The sequence below is a fragment of the Diabrotica undecimpunctata genome, chromosome 5 (assembly GCF_040954645.1).
Source record: "Diabrotica undecimpunctata isolate CICGRU chromosome 5, icDiaUnde3, whole genome shotgun sequence".
NCBI classification, from domain to species: Eukaryota; Metazoa; Arthropoda; class Insecta; order Coleoptera; family Chrysomelidae; genus Diabrotica; species Diabrotica undecimpunctata.
The window spans coordinates 40,890,180-40,913,261 of record NC_092807.1 but is presented as its reverse complement, the minus strand read 5'-3'; the positions used below and the strand labels follow the sequence as shown (position 1 = coordinate 40,913,261).

Genomic DNA, 23,082 nt, shown 5'->3' with positions numbered 1-23,082 from the left:
TGGTAGAACAAGTAGAAAAATATCAGTACTTGGGACCTGATCAATAAAACCAATAACCGTACTGCAGAAATAAACAGGCGAATAGAGATTGTCAGATCAGCATTTATACAAATGAAGCCACTCCTAACGTGCAGAAATATTAATTTGGAAATCAGACTACGTACCATTCGATGTTATATACAGTGTGTTCCAACGAAAATTTGACCCCCCCCCCCCAGAAACTCAGAAACCAAGAGTTTCTTCAAAATTTAAAAAAACACGTCAATATATATTATGAGGGAGACGAATTTTCATGCAAAATTCATGCCTTCAAATGTAACCCCCTACTGTCCCGCATTAAACCGCAGTTTTTTTAAATAGCAAGTGTAGTCGAGTGGCACATCATTTAAAAGGTATTTTTTTTTCTCTACACAACACTTATTTTTTTTAAAAATTTTGAATAAAATCCTTTATAAAAAGGTATATAAAAAACCCAGTTGGGCTATGTTGCATTGACAAAACGTTTTCGGAATAAATATTTCATCATCAGTGTCCTAAAATAGTATTTAACCACTTAATTAAAAAGAACATGAAAAGATTTAAGTTTTGACTAAGGTTAATGTAAAAGTGTGGTTAATACTTACAAGTTAATACATGGATGTAGCCACTAAATATGTGGGTAAAAACCCTTTAAAAATTATTAAATAAGATTTGATCTACATTATGTCTAATTTACAGTTAAGATGTTAAAGTTACCGTTGGATTGGTAACAGGGCGACATATGACTCTACATTAGTTGCGAGTCCTGAGACGGTATGTCTACGAGGACTTTGTCAAAGCAACTGATTGAAATGACAATTTTGGCAGGTTAAGACGGAAGTTATGACAGAGCAGTCAGTGTAACTGTATATGTCTATTTAAGACAGAACCCAACGTTGTTTAAAAATTGTGAAAGTTGAAATAAAATGAAATTATAACAGTATCAACCATCAAATCAACCATCAAATCTCGATTGAATGAAACATGACGATTAACGCAATTTGGGCTTTTTTGTTTTTCTTTAAGAATTTCAAGATCTTCGTATAAATCTAATTTGAGGAATTTTTTTTTTTTTTTTTTTTTTTTTTTTTTTTTTTGGGAGATATTGTGGATAAGTTTCACTTATCCACAATATCTCCCAAAAAAATTTCCTCAAATTAGATTTATACGAAGATCTTGAAATTCTTAAAGAAAAACAAAAAAGCCCAAATTGCGTTAATCGTCATGTTTCATTCAATCGAGATTTTCTCCCTCTCCATCGCCAACTATTCTCCTAACTTACATCCCCAATTTACTTCTACAATTAAATTCCATATTAATTATTAGTTCACCTAATACTCATCTCCCTTAGTTCACTCTAAAAACCTTTCTTCCAATACATCTTACTTTCTACCTATCCCACTCTTTTCTTTTCAACCCAAACTTCATGTCTTAATCACTATAACCAATACGTTCCATGCTTCTATTTCGACACTCCCAAATTCAGATCAGATCATCCATCATCCACCACCCATTCCATATTATTAAATTCTTATTTTACTTCTCTACACAATTCCCTCAGGGTTTGGCTTCGGTTCTCTGGGGACCTCAGCCTCTCGTAGTCTATCCGTTTATCACAATTTTCTCATAACACCTTAATTTTCATTCTCTTTACTCAAATTTAACAGAGCCACATACAATTTCATTTTACTATTATAGTCAATATAGACCAATAGTTCATTCAACTTACCAACTTATAACTTAATCTTTTATCTTCCTCTGTACCTAGTGTTGCTTTATAACAGATAGGGCTTTTTCTCAAGTTATAAGTTAAGTACTTTACGACCAATATATTACAAAACCACTTTCAACCATCAAATTTTGTCCATTTCATACTAGTCAACACACAAAATATAACTACTTCACTCAGTTTGTCAACATCCAATCAGATATTCATATTCATGAACTTACAACTCAAGAAGTTTTACATTTTCCAGGTACCAAATGTTGTTTTTTGACATACAGGGCCTAATATAATTGAGTTGTAAGTTAATTTTTACATGAACTTTATATCATAATAGTTTTATTTCATTCATTGAACAACATCCTCACATATTAAATATATCAATTCCAATATTTTTTCAAGAACCCAACTTTCCACCAGTGTCTAGTTTCCATTTTCCAGGTACCAAATGTTATTAAAACATAAAGGGCCTTATATAAGAATCTTTTCATCACACCACTCGACACTGTATAGTTGGTTGCCTAACTATAATCACATAATTTTCTCACCACAATTTCATTTCACATACATAATTTAAAACAATAACATTGATGGTTGATACTGTTATAATTTCATTTTATTTCAACTTTCACAATTTTTAAACAACGTTGGCTTCTGTCTTAAATAGACATATACAGTTACACTGACTGCTCTGTCATAACTTCCGTCTTAACCTGCCAAAATTGTCATTTCAATCAGTTGCTTTGACAAAGTCCTCGTAGACATACCGTCTCAGGACTCGCAACTAATGTAGAGTCATATGTCGCCCTGTTACCAATCCAACGGTAACTTTAACATCTTAACTGTAAATTAGACATAATGTAGATCAAATCTTATTTAATAATTTTTAAAGGGTTTTTACCCACATATTTAGTGGCTACATCCCTGTATTAACTTGTAAGTATTAACCACACTTTTACATTAACCTTAGTCAAAACTTAAATCTTTTCATGTTCTTTTTAATTAAGTGGTTAAATACTATTTTAGGACACTGATGATGGAATATTTATTCCGAAAACGTTTTGTCAATGCAACATAGCCCAACTGGGTTTTTTATATATCTTTTTATAAAGGATTTTATTCAAAATTTTTAATATATGGTATACAGCCAAATACAGGAACTTTGTTTCCTTGTGGATTTAATTTTTTTTAATTTACGAAATAACCTTGAATATAATTTTGGATTTAACTGATTTATTCGTTGACATCAGTAATAACAAAAAACATAAAATTTCATCAAATTAAGCAATTAAATCTCTGAAATAACCTCTTGTGACCTCCATAGAATAATACAGTCTATTTTCAAAGCTTCGTACATTTGCAAATACCTGCGGTGTCAATAATTGGCATTCTGTTACAATTCTTTGTCGCAACTCTGCAAGATCTGTAGCCGGAGTGGCGTATATTTTTGATTTTAGGTATCCTCAAAAAAAAATCCAAAGGCGAAAGATCCGGTGATCTGGCCGGCCACTCTTTTGGACCCCTTCTGCCAATCCAACGCCCTGGAAATCTTTGATTCAAAAATTGTCCTACGCGTATATCATAATGAGAGCTTGTCTTGTCCTGTTGGAAAATCAGTTCATCCTTTAAAATATTATTATCAGATTCCAATTGATAATGATTGGGATTTATGAGGGGCAGTAGGGGATTACATTTAAGGGCATGAATTTTACATGAGAATATGTCCCCCTTTTAATAAAAATTGAAGAGTGTATTGTTTTCTCAAATTTTGAAGAAACTCTTAGTTTCTGATTTTCTGGGAAAGTCAAATTTTCGTTGGAACACATTGTATATTCAATATTATTATATGGAGCTGAGACTTGGACATTAAAAAAATGCAATTTAAAAAGAAATGGAGGCTTTCGATCTCTGGTTATACCACACAGTATTAAAAATATAGACTGATATAATTACAAATTAAGAAGTACTGGAAAGGGGTGGTAAAAAAATAGAACTAATCAATACTATACAAACCAGAAAACTGGAATACCTTTGTCACGTGATAAAATTTAGAAGATCCTATGAAATTTTGATAGTCATAATACAGGAAAAGATTCAAGGAAGAAGGTCTCTTGGCCGAAGGTAGAATTACAATATCCATTATGCTACCCAACCTCTGTATGGAGACGGCATTCTAACAAGATTATCACTTGAGATAAATACATTAAAAAAAGGGATGTAATTAAAATAGTGTTATTTGAATACCTATAAAATGTTAGCATCCCGTAAATTCATATTCAATTAAACATTTTATAAACTATGTTAAACATGTAAATTTTCTGTTAAACATGCAAATCTTTCTTCTTGTCTTATTTGGAATTCTATTTTATTTCATTCTTTGTTTTCCTCTTTGCTCGTCTCTTATTTACTTACTATTTCCTTTAATTTTGTTTAGATTTGCATTTTCTGCCTTTTATACTTCTCTTTTTCTTCACTTTTGTATCATATAGGCATACATTTTTGTATCCTTCTTATTATTCCATACTTACTTTACTTTTTCGAGTCCGGATCCGACTACAATTTTTCTGCCGAGTATCGGGCTACGTCTACTGCATTTGTATTTGGAACATGTGATAGACAAAGTCTGTATACTCTCAGGTGTTCCACATACATGTGTTTTATCACATTCACAGAGTGCGTCAATATCAGTCTTTATACCCCATTTTTCAGTCCAAGGCCATTCCGTATGGTGACTCTGGGTCTAGTGAATCTATTCTCTCTATTCTGTATTCTACATGTTTCTTTACACTATTGTGAGAGGTATATACATTGTTCTATATGCACCTTCATGTTGAGGAAAATTTGCCTCCATATCGCACACATTGTGAAAGAATATTTAAACGAAGAGATGGCGTAGCCAACACACAGTTCGCACTTAAGCCTCATCAAGGATGTGTAAGACACTCAGTAGAAATATTCGAAGACCTTGCTTCTCTTAACCTAAATAAGCTCAGAGTAGCTCTAAGTAATATCATAGATTAAAGTTTGCAACTTATTTGAGAGATAAACGATGGCCAGATTTACAGGCTCGTGGGATAATACGTGTTATATACAAATAAGTGCTTACTAGCGTTTTGTTTTTGTTACTGTTCATGATGATCATTGCACAAGTGTAGTTGTGATTAGTATTTACATATAATTTTAGTCACAAGAGTTTACAGCATTTTTTTAAATGATAGACGTACTAGTTATTCGTGTCACTGAGTATAGTATATATAAATTAGTTTATATATATTTTTACCTACGGTTTATTATAGAGTACCTAGAATGAAACCATTCTACGCAGTGGATTTAATAAAAACTGCTTGAGGTTAAAAGTAATTAAGCAATAATTGTGCTAATTACGAAAAGTAGAAAATGACTTAGCAATTTAAAATGAATTTAATGTAATTATAATGACACATTTCGACGACTTTATTTATTTATGTTTTTTCACCGTGGTAAGTATTGCGTCTGTACTTGTTAAAAATGTTCAAATTAAAACTCGTAAGCCTATAAAACAAAAGCGATTATTTTTATGCTGCTTTCTCCATTACTGAAATCTTGTATTCTACCAGCATGGGTAATTTATACTCGTAATTATTATCCAATTTTCTTTCACTTCTCACAGCCATTCTTCAGCAGGTAGATATTGATGATAAAGACCTACGTACCATTAAAAAATTTTACTGGAATAATTCCGAAGAGCTTTAAATACGAAGAGGAGTAAGACAGGGCTGCGTTTTGTCTCCACTAATATTTAACATTTATTCAGCGTTCGTTTTTTATAAAGTATTGGATAGTGTTCAATGTGGTATCAAAAATAATGGCATCAATATAATAGTTACGAAGAACTTCAACATCTAATTAATATGATACCACAACGTGTGATGAATATCAACAAAAGGCAAACACCACAAAGACGAAGGTGATGGTTGTCAGTAAAACGATAATACAACCAGCAGTGGTAACAGATTACCATATACCAAACAATATACCAAACGAAAACAGAACCATCAACGAATATTGGTACGACATACAAAATTCGATTTTATCGGAAGAGGGGCCTTGGCCAATGTATGTTGCCTGTGATGACCTACGGTGCCAAAACTTTAACATTAACAGCTACAACTTCTAAAACGCTGAAAATAGCTCAGAGGAAAATGAAAAGGTTAATGCTAAGTATATCGCTTCGTGGTCGAGTTAGAAATGAAGACTTAAGACGAAGAACAGGAGTTACCGATGTAGTTTCCCGAATTGCGTGATGAGAGGTGGACAAAGAAATTTCTTGAGTGGAGTCCGAGATTAGACAAAAGAAGTAGAGGAAGTCCCTCTACTCGTTGGACTGACGATCTCAAGAAAATGTCAAGAAATTGGATGAAAATTTCTCAAGATAGAGTACAATGGACAAAAATGAGGAAGGCCTATGTCCAGCAGTGGACGCAAAGGGCTGAGTGAGGATGATATTGAAGAGGGTCGTTGAAATCACCTTAAATCTTGGCAAAAATGGGTGGATGACACAAAAAATCCTAGACTTGATGGAAGTTCCACGAAAACATAAAAATAGAAATATTAACAAATACCGCAAAATTAACAAACTTATAAAAAGAAAAATTAAGTAAGCCAAAGATTCTTGGCCCTAGAATTTATGTACAGAGGGAAAAGACCGCTATAAAAATACGACAGCTTCAACCTCCACAAGAAACTTAAATATACCTGCGGAATTGGTAAACTGAAAAATGTTCTTGAACTTAAAAACGAAGACGGGAAAATTTGTGATCACAAACAAGAGTCTGAAGAATGGGAGAGATATATCAGTGACCTTTTTGACGATGCTTTTCCAGAAAATGATACATATACACATACTACCTGTGACAACCAGTTAGAAAAAGGTCCCAGTGTAGGACAACAGAGGAAAACATTACCTACTTAACTACCTTGTACAACATTTACAGCGAAGGAATAATACCAGATAAAAAGCTGTGAGTTCTGAAAGAACATTTATGTTTGTTTCATCGACTTCAATAAGGCATTCGAACTAGTACAGCGCGATATACTTTTCAATTGCCTGCGGGCATTAAATTAACATTTCAACAACAAAGTGAATGGCGGTTGGAAAGATTAATATAGATCAAGGTTTGCTTTCGCTTAATGGAGAGTAGATAGAACGCGTAAACAATTTTAAATACCTTGGCAGCTGTTGAAATGTAAATTGTGACTCTGATGAAGAGATAATAACCAGGATCGAAATATAACTTAAGGCTTTTATGACCTGGAAACAAGTTTTATGTAACAGGAACCTGTCGATACATATTCGTAAGAAGGTTCTGAAATATGTGTGGTCTATTCTATTATATAGTTGTGAGACATGGACATTAAAAACCACAATGCTTAATTAGAAGCATTCGAATTGTGGTGCTATCGACGGATTCTAAAAATATCATGGGATTCGCACACTTCCACTGAAGATATTTTTAAAATGTTGAATTTAGAACTCTTGCTCACAAACATCATAAAGATAAGAAAAACGGAATACTTTGGCTATAAATTAGAGGACCGAAATATCATTTACTTCGCTTTATAATACAAGGGAACTTTTCAGAGCAGCCGTCTCAAAAGTCCGAATAGCTATGATGATTGCCGACCTCCGCCGCGGAGATGGCACTTGAAGAAGAAGAATATAATACAAGGAAAAGCGGAAGGAAAGAGATGGATTAGTAGAAAGAAACTTTCATGGCTGCGTAATAATAGACAATGGTGTGGTATCACAGTAGAAGAAGTATTTCGCGCAGCAGCCGATAGAGGACAGTTTTAGGAATTTGTACACATGATGATGACCAAGTGTAAGTGATAGATTACATTTCTGTTTGTGGCCTTCTGTTGCGGTGATTGTTTTTGTTATTTCATTGGCTAACTTTATTTGTCCCTCTGTTTCTTTATAAATTTTTCATGCATTGCTCTCATTGCTTTCCATAATTGAATCGGTGAGCAGAGAAAGCGGATGTGTCCATAAATAGGCATTTTTGATATTTTGGCAGAAATCCATTATGAGATGGAGATTATAATCCAAGTATGAAGACGCGCCGTTTTGTATAGAAACCGGACATGTCCTTATACTAATAATGCTTTTATGTGTATTAGAAGTTATGGTATTGTGGAAAAACCGGATAAGTCCTGGACATGTCCAATTTTTCTACAAAACTTATAACGCATGTCTATTGGTCCCAATATACAGTTGTCATTCGTTACTATGGAAGGTGTACAAGATGATAATCTCGAATTAAAAATTAAAAAAGGCGAAATCCAAAGTATTGGAAGGCTGTTATCAATAAAAAAGCAAGACAATCTAGACAACAGTGTACTGGTTATAAAAGTCCTACTATTCCAAGAAAAACGATTTTAGAACCATGCAGGTATGTTGTTATAACCTCAAATTTTGTTAAATATTTAATTCTTACTAGACTTGTTACATTGTAGACGTAAGAAGAAATGCTTTCTTGCGATTCCTCGTTAATGTAGAGAAGAGATTTTTACAAAATTTCATAAATTAGAAAACAAAAATGCTTAAGATGCTTATCTTCAGTCCCTTATTAAAATATTGACAGTTTCCCGACGGCGTCCTAGACAGAAAACTGAAGATAACAGAAGAAATCTACATGAACACTCATTTTCGTTCAGAGTGCCAATAAGTACAGGAGTTTATTCTATTTGTAAATCTGCATTTTTAAGTCTACATGCTATAACAAAACAAAGAGTTGGTCGGTTGATAGAGCTTTCAGAAAAAGGACAAGTACCTGTTGGCATGAGAGGTAAACAAAAACCAGCTAATGCAAAACCTGAATTAATAGTCAATAGTATAAAAGCCCATATTGAGTCATTTCCTGTCAAACTAGCACATTACACTGGACGCGAAGTGAAACAGAAACTTCGGCAGGCCTCAGATTGACACCTGCAGCAAATGCGAAGAACTAGATTTAAAGTCCCAAAATTTGAATGATAATGCTAAGAGGGTAGCAATAGCTGAAAAGATGGTGCACATACGTCGATCAAAGAAGTTTTATGCTAACATGAATGAGTTAGAGGCCCTTACCAAAGTGGATCCATCGTTAGGAGGAATATGCATTGACTATATGCAAAATATATTTCTTCCAATAACACCTATCCAAGATACATTTTATCTAATTCAACTTACAGTCAGTGTATTTAACATATACGATCTTAAAACCGGTAAAAGCTAGTTCTACGTATATCACGAAGGATTAGGCAAAAAGAGCCCTAACGAGGTGTGTTCCTTCATAATGGATTATATTAAAATATATGTATCTGAGCAAGTGAAACACTTTCACATTTTCTCTGATGGAGCTGGAGGTCAAAACAAAATACCACCAAAGTAGAGTCACTACCTGTTAACTTGGTCTGTCCTTAAGTCAAAGTTCCGATTAAGAAAAAAAATTAGAACATCTATTGAAATTTGCACCCTACTTGGATGAGAACATTCCTGGATACAAGATATTTTATGATTCCTTATTTACATGGCCATCCATGAATCCGAAGAACTTTGATGTATTTCTTTTTATCTTGGTATTTTGTGTTGTATTGTTTATATCATAATAAATAATCCTAAAATAATAATGTTGTCTTAAAACCGGATATGTCCAATAAATAAATATTTATTTTCTGTCCTCTGATAGTTGCCTTCATTAAATTGTGTTTTAATATTTATCAGTGATGGATTGCTCTATACAGTGGTAATTAAAATTGTGTTAAATACTGGATAGTTTTCAACAGAGGAAGTTTTTTCTTATTTCTCGCTAACTTGATTTTTGTGAGATGTCCGCTTTCTCTTCCTGCTGATTCAATTATGTCTACATGTCTTTTCTATCACTTGTCACAAAGGTAAAATAAATATCAAAGCAAAAATTACTCAGAAAATAATGCTAAGTCAACAGTACATGTAAAATGTATGACAGGAAACAAATATACTAGACTAAATATTTAAAAATACAACACATACGCTATCTATAAAGTAAAAAATCATACAGAATATAGCAAAATATGAGAATACATATACTAACTGGTATAACACAGATTACTCCAAGAATATAAAACTACTACTAATGATAATAGCATAATAACAGAGATGGGCATAATATATAGCACAACTTTTTGAAGACAAAGAGAGAACAGAAGCACCAAAAGAATTTAAGGATGATACTGGGCCTGACATTATACGAGAAGAAATTGAATATCCAATGAAATAAGCTAAAGGTGGTAAATCTCCCGGACCTGATGAAGTTCCTATCGAATTACTCAAAATTGTGAATACTGAATCTATTGATCTTCTTTTGGATCTATTCAATACCATATATTCTTCTTCTTCTCGTGCCACTCCTAGCGGAGATTGGAAATCATCATGGCCACTGCGACTTTGTTAGCAGCGCGCCTAAAAAGTTCAATCGAACTACACCCGAACCATTCACGTAGATTACGAAGCCACGATATTTTTCTTCTTCCCACACTTCTTTTGCCCTTAATTTTCCCCTGCATGATATTTCTTAAAAGTTCGTACTTTTAACCTTTCACAATGTGCCCCAAGTATTCCATCTTTCTAGTTTTTATCTCATTTAGAATTTCGCATCTTTTGTCTAAAGTTTGGAGTACTTGCGTGTTAGTGACGCGGTCCATCCATGATATTCTGAGAATGCGCCTATAGCACCACATCTCGAAAGCTTCGATGTTTTTTGTGGTCAACTGTTTTAGTGTCCAAGCCTCTACTCCATACAACAGGGTAGAAAAGACATAACACCGCAGCATTCGTATTCGTAACTTTATATTGATATCACGATTGCAAAAGAGTTTGCGCATTCTATTAAAGACTGATCTAGCGATTTCTATTCTACATCTAATCTCTTTTGTTTGATCAGTATCGTCTGTGATCCAAGCACCTAGATATTTATAACAGGACACACGCTCAATCGTTGTATTGTCTATTACAAGATTAGCTCTGATGTTCTTTGATTTCGTGATTACCATAAATTTAGTTTTTTTCAAATTAATTTTCAAGCCGTAACTGTTACAGTATATATTGAGACTTTGAACGAGATGTTGTAGTTCTACTAGCGTTCCCGTTAGGAGAACCGTATCGTCAGCATACCTTATATTGTTGATCGTCTCACCATTTATTATCAGACCAAGATCTTCTTCCTCGAGTGCTTGTTCACAAATAGCTTCACTATACAGATTAAATAAAAGTGGCGACAAGATGCATCCCTGCCGGACTCCTCGACGGATTTGAATTTCTTCTGTTAGCCTACCCTCAACCTTCACATTTGCTGTTTGATTCCAATATAGGTTGCATATAATTCGAATATCTCGGCTGTCTATATTTTTCTTTATTAGAATTTGTCTTAGTGGTTTGTCTTAGTGGTTATATAGAACAGGTATAATACCTAAAGAATGGCTCCAATCAACATTCATACTGCTACCCAAAAAAGCCAATGCAAAGGAGTGCAATGAACATCGCACCATAGCCTTAATGAGTCATGTCTTGAAATTGTTTTTAAAAGTAATTCACAATAGAATACATAAGAAATTAGATGAAGGCATAAGTAATACACAAATGGGATTTAGGAAAGGACTGGGAACACGAGATGCACTGTTTGCAGTAAGTGTTCTTTCGCAGAGATGCTTAGATATAAATCAGGAAGTATATGCCTGTTTTATTGATTTTGAGAAGGCATTTGACAGTGCAGCATAATCAGCTTAAAGAAATTTCCAATCTCCGATAGGAGCGAAACTTGAAGAAGAAGAGGAATGATAATACTAACTTTTAGACTACAGAATAATCATTCAAAGAAAAAAACATACAGTAAAATATTGTTATACTAAAGGTACCAAAAAATGAACATAAACCACAATTGGCGCCTTTGATCTTCTAACTCTTATCGGTCCCAAAGTCATCAGCCTCTATATATTTAAAAACATATCGTTGAATACGACATCCTTGTTCAAAGTCATTCAATTATTTAATTAATTGAAATATTTTTTAAACTGTCTCCGAGGTTGAGGCCGAAACGACAAAAAAAGCAATTCCAATTCAACAATGACGGTTACTTCAAATTATATATTAATTACAAAACAACAATGTCATAAGAAAATAGCATTTTAACAATATGGGAACTTCCTGCCTTACCAGTTTTTTTGTCGATTGCTGTATAATATTATACAAAATAATGTAGTTTCTCGTTCGATATTAAATTTATGTTTAAGCTTATATAAAATAAGAACTGTCTCTAACACGTTATAAAAAATCCCTATTTCCTATTTCAACCTAGATACCAAGAAAACAGCCTTCGCATTTAATCGATGTTGCGGTTTGTGCAGCCATAGCTGTAAAAACAAAATTAATTTTCTTGTTCTGTTTCTTTGTTCATTATACAATAATAATTGATAGCGAAAATGGTGATGCGTTTTTAATATAATGATATAAGGAGTTCGTTACATTGTAACTATTTTTCAATTAAAAAAAGTTTATTTTTTATGAACAATTTGAAGTTATTTCGTTTTTAAAAACACAACATATACTCCAGTCATCAGAGACGAAAATGCCACTGAACCTCTAAAAATCATACGAACAAGCTGAATTTTTCCGAGAATTTTAGGACGCCAAAAAATATACAAAAAATATACCATTTTTACCCGTGGGCTTTCCTCTAAAACCCCCCGTAGAAGGGTAAAAACGGAAAAAAATTTACCAAGAATCTGTATATCATAGAAAAAATGTTTCAAATAAAAAATATAGCTAAGATAATTTTGTAATAATAAACCAAACCTGTTTATTCATTTTTTGTGTAGAATGAACCGTTTTCTGAAAAAACTTTTGAAACGATTGGATTATTGTATGTTTTGTTTTTTCTCAACACATAATGCTGTTTTCAACTAATAAGGTGTTATATTATTATATTTGGCGTATTCTGAATAAAATCTTCTATCTTTTCATTAAGTTTTATAATTTTCATATATTTCGTAAAAACCGTCTCATATCCGATCAGGACATAATATTTTGTTCCTTGAATCACCCTGTCCAACTTACCAAGTGATTTATACAGCTGTGTGTTCTTTAATTGATGCCACATTATCCCTAATACAAAATTGTAGTGTGGCCTTAGAGTGATGCCTTACTGTTCCAAAAATATGGTTTAGTGAGGCATCACATTGATGCCACCGGGAGCTTAACGTGTTAAGAGGTATCTTATTAATAGAGGTACTATTTTGAAATAAGGAAAGCACTTTTTCTTTCTTAATTTTTTTACATGGAGCATATCTAATATATTTTTCTACATATTTTAAGTACAGTAACTGGGTAGTAGATCGAGACTGAAAAAAGTAATATCAAATTTTATTGTTTTTACACAAATGAGTCGATGGAGTCTTAATTTTAATTGTTCGTTTATGAACACCTATTGTCTTGGAACAAAACGATCTCCTTACGAATACTATCTTTTTGATTTTTATTACAGCCTTTAATATTTCCAAGGTTATTTCAATAGGATATCGTTTTGTACTATCTGAAGCCCGTCTATACAGACTAATAAAATTCAAAAGTTCATGGGATCATTTGACTAGAGTAGAACAAGTAGCGAACATTACTAGAGTAAACTGGTCTCGATTTAGCACCCTGTTAAAAATGTCTCTTCATTTAAACAAACTTCTCACTAGAATAAGATATAAAAAAGATTTCAAAAGTAAATTTTATGAAACGATAAATACTTAATGTTGCTGTCAATTAAAAATTAGATAAAGTTGCAGGGTTTCAAGTAAAAATAAAATAATTCAGAAAGCTTATATGTTTAGAGTTTATTGAAAAATAGTGCTTAATTTAAAAATGTTTATGTTGTAAATATGTGAAATTCCCTGGCAACATATACAAGTTGTGCCCTCACTTTCGTATATCACTTAACTTAAACACGCCGCCCACAAGTTGTGTGCCAAAAAATCACGTAATTCACTGAGCAGCACCTGTGTTGTGTTCTTGTGCACAGCTTCCCTGGCTTCTGTCGCCTGCGCATGCACACCAAAGGTGGATCCCCAGTCGCCTTCATGGAATACCAGGACGTGAGATGCGCTGCACATGTCATGGCTGCCCTCCAGGGCTCCTTTCTTCTTTCCTCGGACCGCGGACCCATCCGAATCGAATACGCCAAAAGCAAAATGGCTGCAGAGGTCGGTTTTCCTTTCCATCTGATATCCATTAACATACAACATTTTGGAACAAGATATATTAAAATTAAATGTTTGGTAAACTATTGCAATATATAAAAAACGTCCTTATATTATGAACTAATACATAAAATGTTTGGTTAAGTTTAGTTTTTACAGAAACTATTTAAAATGAAATTTTAGATCAATAGAAAATTTAATATGCTGATAAGTAAATAATTACAATACTTGCAGTATGTTTTTTGGTATTTTAAACAATTATTATCAATTGAAATAACATTTGTATCTGCACTTGCGCCTTAGAAGATGATTATTTACTATGTGCTGCCTTATTGATTAATTGTTTATTATAAATTCAATCATCCAAATTTCTCCACATGTGTGAATAAATATCACTTCCTATTCATTAAGTCTTTTATACTTTCAGTGATATACTAAGCTTTCTACTTTTTTTCATTTTTATTTATTGTTTTGTTCCGGTAGATATTTTCGATCATTTTGATTATTTCTTTTCTTCTTGACGTACAATAAGTGGATAACTTTCTTTAATTTGACCCTGTAAAATGTCTTCTTAAGGTCCACGAAACATAAATATGCTGGTTTGTTCCATCTTAATGATTTCTCCTGCATTTGCCTCATCATAAATATTGTACTAAAATCTACTGTTCTTTCTGCTAGTGTTATAATTTCATTCATCACTTTGGTTGTTAATTTTAGTGTTGTTTTTTTTTGAAAAGAGATATTAGAATGCTTGATCTCCATTCTTGTGGTATTCTGTTTTTTTGTATAATTTTTGGATTAGTTTGAATGGTTGTTTGGTCAGATTTGATCCTCTGTACTGTAGACCTCATTATCGTAGTTCAATTAACTAAAAATTTATTAATTCATGCTTTTTTCTTTCTCTTCAGCCATTTTGCATCCACTCCTGGACATGATTTCTCTACTCTTTGGTGCCAGTTTCTTCCGACTTGCTTTGATATCGTCTAGCCACCGTTTTTGTGGCCTTCCTCTATTACGACTGTGCTCACGTGATTTTCAATGTATAATGTTTCTCCTCCATTTTCTGTTGTTTTGTTGTGGCAGGTGTCCTAACCAGCTCCATTTCCTTTGTAAATGTCATCGTTTCGTACATGTTCTCTCAGAGAAACTTCTAACATAGCTCGTTCGATAGCACTCTGTGTTGTTCTTAATATATTAGCTGATAACTCTGTATCACGCTCTTCATTCCATAGGTCATAAGTGGTAGAATACAACTGTTAAATACCCCATGCCCAAGTTATTCGAATTCTTCTGTTATCTCTGCCCTTTGATTTTGGTTGCCTAGTTTGATCGTTTGACCTATATGGGTTTATATACTCTTCCACATTTTCAATCTTATTTCCATCTAAGTCTTCTTCTTCTTTTTCCTTTTTGTATGTAGACTTTAAAGTCTGTTTCGCACCATCGTTTTCTTTGTCTGCCAATACTTCTTCGTCCATTTGGTGACTTATCTCGTGCTATTCGTACTATTCTATCCTCTGCTATTCTAATAATGTGTTCCTTCACTCCTGTTTCCGTTTTGTCACCCATCCATTTATGTCTTCTATATTGCATGCTCTTCTTATGTTTTCGCTTCTCTCCCTATCCAACAGACTTTTCGCTGATATTCGTCGAGCATTTTTATCTCTGTTGTTTCTAGTAGTCGTCTCGTTTTAGATATGTCAGATCTTGCCTCCGCCGTGTATGTTAATGTAGGTCTAATTGCTGCTTTATAGATTCTTGTTTTTGTGTCTTGTCTTAGGTGTTTGTTTTTCTAGATTGTGTAATTAAGAGTGTCACTGCTTCGCTTGCTTTTAAGCTTTGTTGTCGTACTTCTTCTTCAACATCTCCGCAACTAGTTATATCTATTCCAAAATATCTTAACCTTGCTTCCTACTTTATTATTTATCCATCAATTTTGATTTTACATCGTAGTGGGTATTTAGATGTTGTCATACATTTGGTTTTTTCTGCTGATATTATCATATTGTATTTCTTGGCCGTTGTATTGAAGATGTGTGTTAATCTTTGGAGCTCGTCTTCTGTCTCGGCGATTATTGCGGCGTCGTCTGCATAACATAATATTTGGATTTCTTTGTTCCCCATTCTGTAATCATGACCTTTACGTACTACTTGTATTATTTCGTCCATTATTATATTAAAGAGAAGTGGGCTTAACGAGTCACCTAAGTGTCTGACTCCGGTTTGTACTGGTATACAACGTGTTAGTTTTCCATTTATCTTGGCCTGTATTCGATTATGGAAGTAGATGTTTTCGATGGTTTGTATAATATTGATTGGTATGTTTCTATTATACAGTAGGTGTAAGATGTCTTCGACTTGGATGCAATAGAAAGCCTTTACAGTTTATTGTACTCGATGGCCTTTTCTGTGTTTTGTTTTAGTACAAATACGGCGTCTACGCAGGATCTTCCGGATATGAATCCTTGTTGTTTATCTCATAAAGTTGTTAGTTGATTGATTTTGTTGGTTAGGACTTTTGTGGTAAGCTTAAGTTCAGTGTTTAGTAGATTTATACCTCTATAATTTTTGGGTTCTTTATCTCCTTTCTTGAACATTGGTATCATTATGCTCTTTCTCTATGCCCTGGTATCTTGCAGTGCAATATTAGTTTTTGTATAAGTTTTGTCATCTCTAGGATTATACTTTCTCCTCCGTGTTTTAAAAGCTCGCTAGTTATTTCGTCTGGTCCTGGTCCCTTTTTTTAAGTGAATTTATAGCTATTGCTACTTTCTAAAAACTGATTTCTATTTCGTGTTTTAAGTCAGGTACGTTATTGTGTTGATTATTATTTTCCTTTCCTAAACAGTTCCGTCAGGTATTTTTGCCATTCGTTTGCCGGTATGTAATTGTATTCCTTTAATTCTGTTCCATTTAACTCTATTGTGATATTTTGATTTGACATCAATTTTGTTTTATTTAAATTCATTTTAAAACCGATTTTCGCAAAATCTTGTTTAATCTTTGTCTAGCATGTAGAGTAGTTTCTCTGTATTGGTACTTACAAGTACTATGTCATCGGCAATTCTAAGATCACTTAAAAATCTGCCATCGATTTTAATTTCTCGTTGTTTTTAAGTTTTATAGTTTAGGAAGTAGTTTCGGGGTTGTCTTTAGAGTATAATCACACTGTACCAAACTAATTGCGCTTGAATGTATCGTTTAACAGTGTATTTAGTTGTTATTATAATGAAAGAGGATCGTACTATACGGTATATTTATCTTCCTCAGTTTAATGAAATTCACTTTACTCTAAGATATGTGTATTTTCGAGAATTTTCAGAGATAAATGTGTGGGTTACGAAATATAGTATCAGAATATTTACCTTCTCCCAACTAAAGTTTGCTTTACTTGAAATCCTAGTTAGGTTTTCAAACACATTTTACAAATCAAACATTCTCCAAAATGGAGTTTTAACTAGCGTAGGCATTATTGATAAAATTAATGGAATCTTAACTCTTCGTTACCTTTATTTTAAATTTGAAAGTTTGGTAGATTTACACAAAAGTTAATACGACAAAAGAAATAGTTACTCATCGGTTTCAAATCAGGAAGGTTATCTTCCAAGTAGAAAGATCCCTACCTGTTTGCAGAACTTGTTTTATGTATATATATATAGTTCATCATCATCATCACTGGCTCGACAACCCTTTTTGGGTCTTGGCCTGTTCCAGGATTCTTCTCCATTCTGATCTGTTTCGTGCTTTTTTTCTCCAGTTTTTTATTTTTAAGGTTGTTATATCATTTTCTATTTGTTCTAAGTATCTCAGTTTCGGTCTTTCTCTTGTTCTTTTTCCTATTGGCATCTGTTTGAATATTTTGTTTGGTATTTCGCCTTCTTCCATTTTTTCTACATGTCCTATCCAACGCAGCCGTCCTATTTTAATGAATGTGATAATATCCGGATCCTGGTATATTTTGTATAGTTCAGAGTTGTATCGTCTTCGCCATATTCCGTTTTCTTTTGTGCCCTTATATATGTGTCGCAAGATTTTTCTTTCGAAGGTAGCTAACAACGTTTCCTCTCTTTTAGTGAGTGTCCAGGTTTCTGAGCCATATGTGAGTACCGGTCTTATTAGGGTTTTATATATTTGGCATTTTGTCTTTCTTGCGACGTTATCTGATCTTAGGTGTCTAATTAAGCCATGGTAACATTTATTTACAATAAATATTCGCCTCTTCACTTCCTCCGTAACGTTATTATCAGACGTGACTAGGGATCCCAAGTATATAAAGTTTTTTACCCCCTCTATGTTGTATTCTCCTATTGTTATATTTTGTGGCTGCCTTATTTCTGCGTTTTTACTTACCTGCATATATTTTGTTTTGGTCTGATTGATTTTAAGACCACTATTTTGTGCAGCTTGTTCTATTTGGTTGTATGCCTCTATATATATATATATATATATATATATATATATATATATATATATATATATATATATATATATAGTTAATTTTTTTTAAATACCAATTTTGTATTTTGTTAGAAGGCATCACGTTATTTTATTTGGATAAATATCCAAACAAAAAAAAAATATCAACTTGCAGAAGATAGTAAGATGATATGTAAGATATTACCTAAGTTTTATTAAAGTTTTTGTGTTTTTAAATAAATGCGTCGTTTATATCCAAAATTTGTATTTTTCATCCAGTAGTCAAATGCTGGTACATTTACCTCATTTTTGTTTTTTCCAAGTTCATCTTAAGACCTACTTTTTCCGAAGCTTGAAATAGCTGCGTCATCATGGTCTGTAGTTTTTCGAAACTTCTAGCGAATATTACAATACCATTAGCGTATCTAAAATGACTATCAACAAGAATATTCCGACATGAACACAATTAATAAAGAAATGCAACGAAAGCTCTTGAAAGCAGGACTGACTGTTGCAAAGAAAACGAAAAATAAAGAAGACAGAATAAGTTATGTAAAAAAACGGTTGATGGAAAAGAGACGCACATTGCTAACCGAAAAAAAAGTGAAACACCGATAGTTTCAAAGAATTGAATAAACAACTAAAGAGGAAAGTAAAGGAAAATTTAAGGATCTACAATGAAAACAAGGTAGACAAAATAATAGAAAAAAAAACGAGGCCTGAAATGCTTAAGATCAAACTTAGGAAAGCCTATAATAATCTCATTGAAGGATAAAGATGGAAAAAAATAAGAAAAGAACATAATCCTAAAAGTTTTCCCAGAATCCGATTTCCCTATTCCCCAGTTTAGGGAATACTCATAGCAATTTCCTTCGGAATCCTGTAGTATCTAAACACTACTATAGGCGGTGGTACCTGGCCAGCTGCGTTCCCGGTAACCAAGAGGGTCAGGCATTCCTTCTCGTCACTGTTAAATCGCTGGTACATAGTTTTGTCTCCTTTCTGTGCTAGGACTTCACTTTCTCTCGGGTTTAAGAAAATTCTGGAAGGATCCTCTAGAATGAACCGATGTTCATGTTTATCTAAGTATCCGCGTACTTCTTTATACCATGTTTGGATATTTTCTTTTGTTACTGAAGATGTGCTTACAGTAAGATTTTGAGCTGGTCGCTTCGCTACTTCTTTATGTCGTTTTAGAAAGCTTTCATACCATCTCCTTCTGGGCCTATTGTTTGTGAATGGATTTTTACGTTTTAACTGTATGATTAGATGTTGAACACTTTCCAGTAAAGTATCTTTTCCAACAGGAAATCTGGTTTTAGCCATCGAAAATATCCATTGGACTACAATTTTTTCTTCATCATGTGGTAAAATTGGACCCGGTCCCATTCTTCGACATCGTGACATAATTCCTTTAACCTTATATGTCAGAGTGGCACAAGGAACTTTAAACTTCTTAGCTGCCCTTCCAACGACCCCGCAGGCCAATACAGCTGCTCTAGCGGCCTCCATTTGTTCTTCAGAGTAAGACAACATTTGACCCTTGATTGGCGGCATGATAAAACCTAGAAAGGAACCAATAATTGACACTCATTTGATGCAGTAGTAGACACGTGTCAAATACTAGTGAGAGTCATTTTAAAGATTTCAAAAGTATTTTTCCATAAACAGAATTATGTATTGAATATAAGTAATACAAAATATGCATGATATGAAGTAAACCGTCCTTGTCCCAGTAGTTGACACAAATGTTAACTACCGGTACATTTTCAAAATAGCTGTACTAGTAATTGACACTAAAAAATAAAGTTGTTTACACACCAGTAATTAAGCTACAGTACTAAATGCACTATGATTTAGATATTTTTAGCCTGCACACATCTATTAGTTCAGTAAAAAGTACTACGTAAATAAAGAAAAATAAAATTTTTAAAGCTTACCTTCTGATCACTTTTAACAAGAAATTCAGTAAAAACACAGATCAGCATGTTCACGTCTGAAAACGATTGCTGCCATATTGAAAAATTTAAAACCTGAAACTAATACAAGGTTTACACAAAATGATTTTCTTATTTTTAGGATGTAAAGTCATAAGTGTTAACTACCGGTACTGTGTCAATTACCGGTACGTTTACCTTAATGACAAATACACCGAACATTAGAGAAATAACGTTGAACGACATAAATTTAGAAACAGTAAGCGAATACATCTACCTGGAAGAGATAATGAAAGTTAACAAAGAAAATCAAACTGCCGAAATTACCAAAAGAATAAGGTTAGCGTAGGTAGGATTTGGAAAACTGAGTTGGATCTTAAAAAGCACTAAAATAAAACAATATTTGAAAACCAGAATTTACGATAAGTGTCTCCTCCTTATACTCACGTATGGTTCACAGACGTGGACACCCACCAAGTCTAATATGGATAAAATAGTAAAGGCACAAAGAGCGATAGAAAGATCAATGCTCGGGGTGAGCCTTATAGACAAAAAAAAAACAAATAAATGGATTGGAAGCAAAACCAAAGTAAAAGACGCAGGAGAACATGCTACAAATTTAAAATGGAGCTTCGTGAGACACAATGCCCGACTAAAGGATAAAAGATGAAATCACGAAATACAACAATGGAGACAATGGTTAGGAAAGAAAAGCAGAAGGAGAATACAAATGAGATGGGCTAATGACATTAAGAAGATCGGAGGATACAACTGGAAGCAAGTGGCGCAAAATAGAAATCACTGGATTGATTTGAAGGAGACCTATGTCCGAATTTGGATTACTTGAGGCTGAAGAAGAAGAAGAAGAAGAGGGCGATACAGTAATTATGATGAGGATAGGAAATGGGCAATAAAATAAACTCTAACAAAACCACATTTTTAGTTTTTAGGCGTAACCCACATCCAGATGCAGAGCTTCGATTAAATGAAGTAACGGACCAACTAGATCCAGACATAGAAATAAAAAGCAGAATAGCAATGAATAAAACAACTTTTTTGAAAATGAAGACATTTGTTTGCAATAACGGTCTCAGTTTAGAACTAAGATAAAGAAATATTAAGTGCTATGTTTGGTCCATACTCTTACAGAAACAGAAGTTAAAAGTATCAAGCATGGACGAAATAGAAGAATTAGAAATAAGAATTCATAGATGGATGTTGAAGATATCTTAAACGGCAAAGAAAACTAACGAGGAATTACTAGGAGGATCAACAAATTTAGAGAATTACTAAAGACTGTTTAACACAGACAAATATCTTACCTGAAATATATTTTGAGAGGAAATAGATATAGAATACTTACTACAATACATTCTTGAAGGTAAAATAAAAGGCAGGAGAGGTATAGAAGGAAAACAAGTTTCTTGGCTAGAAACCATTCGCGAATGGACGATGGTGCTTGCTTACATCGGATAATTCAGATATGACACTTAAAAAAGAAGATATAATAGAAAATAATTGAAAAAAGATATAAAGTTATGGAAACACTACGTAATGTTATTGAATCGAAGCTAATATCAAGAGAAATAAACAAGAATATTCTGGACAGTAATACAACCATCGGTAATTTATGGCAGTGAAACCTGAGTTTTAAATAATAATATTAAAACAATGGAAAGATGAGAAAAAAAAACGTACGATTATAAGTAAGAGTAACTACTCTGAAAAGAAATAATTCCAGTATTTTTTTTTTGACTAAGTACTCTACGACAAAATATATAAATGATATAATAAATGAATGACAATTAATTATTGTATTGTTGCACATTAAAAATCCTAATATAGTCACTCCAAAAATGTTCAAACTTTTACATCAATCAATAATGTACATCAATCAATAAATGATGACGGCTTCATTTATAACTGAGTTTTATACCCTAGTTTTTTCTTCCAAAAAGAGGCTAATTTAAATACTAAAAATCGTAAGAAAAGTGGTATAAATTATAAACAAAAAAGTTAATATAAAAGAATTTTTAGAGTATTAGAGTTAATTAAATGAATTACACTTTGAAAATACAAAAAATATAATTTTTATTTTATTATGCAGGATGTTTAAAAAAAAACTAACACCGTCTCTAGGATAGGTAAAAGCTAAAAGATAATTGGGGTTTGCTTAGTAAAAATTTTTTGTACCGTCATCCTTTTTCAAGATACGGACGTTGAAGAAAAAAAATTACATATTTTTTACGATTTTTCCGAAACTACTGGCAACATTGTAATTAAATGTTATTTTGGAAGCTGATACATCCTATGAATTTGTTTTTATATCTTACTCTGATAGATAGTGCTAGTTACAAGATATTATTATTTAACATAACTTTTTTATGGGTAGAATTATTGATCTAACTGCATTGAAACTACAAGAAGAATATACCAAGGCTGGCCTAGATATTAACCTCGCGAAAACAGAGTACCTATCTACAAGTGAAGAAGACATAGAAGATCTACAGATTGATGACAACGTAACAATCAAAGGAAAGGATAAATTCAAATACCTGGGGTTTATAATCACGAAAAAGGCAACAACAGAGGAAGAAATTACACAAAGATTAGGACAAACAAGAACAGCAATCCGACAACTTAACTCAGTATGGTGGGATAGACACCTAAATATGAAGACAAAAACGCAGATTTATAAAACATTAGTGCGAAGTATTATGACATATGGGGCTGAAAATTGGATCATAAACA

At 33.0% G+C, this 23,082-nt stretch overlaps 1 protein-coding gene across 1 annotated transcript in view; it reads left to right on the top strand.

Moving 5' to 3' along the window:
* The window catches only part of LOC140441274 (protein couch potato-like), a 335,845-nt gene that overhangs the window by 289,055 nt on the left and 23,708 nt on the right, over positions 1-23,082 (top strand). The window contains exon 8 of the mRNA XM_072531890.1: positions 13,801-13,981. Within this exon, the coding sequence (XP_072387991.1) occupies positions 13,801-13,981 (181 nt within the window). The remainder of the gene's footprint in view (positions 1-13,800; positions 13,982-23,082) is intronic.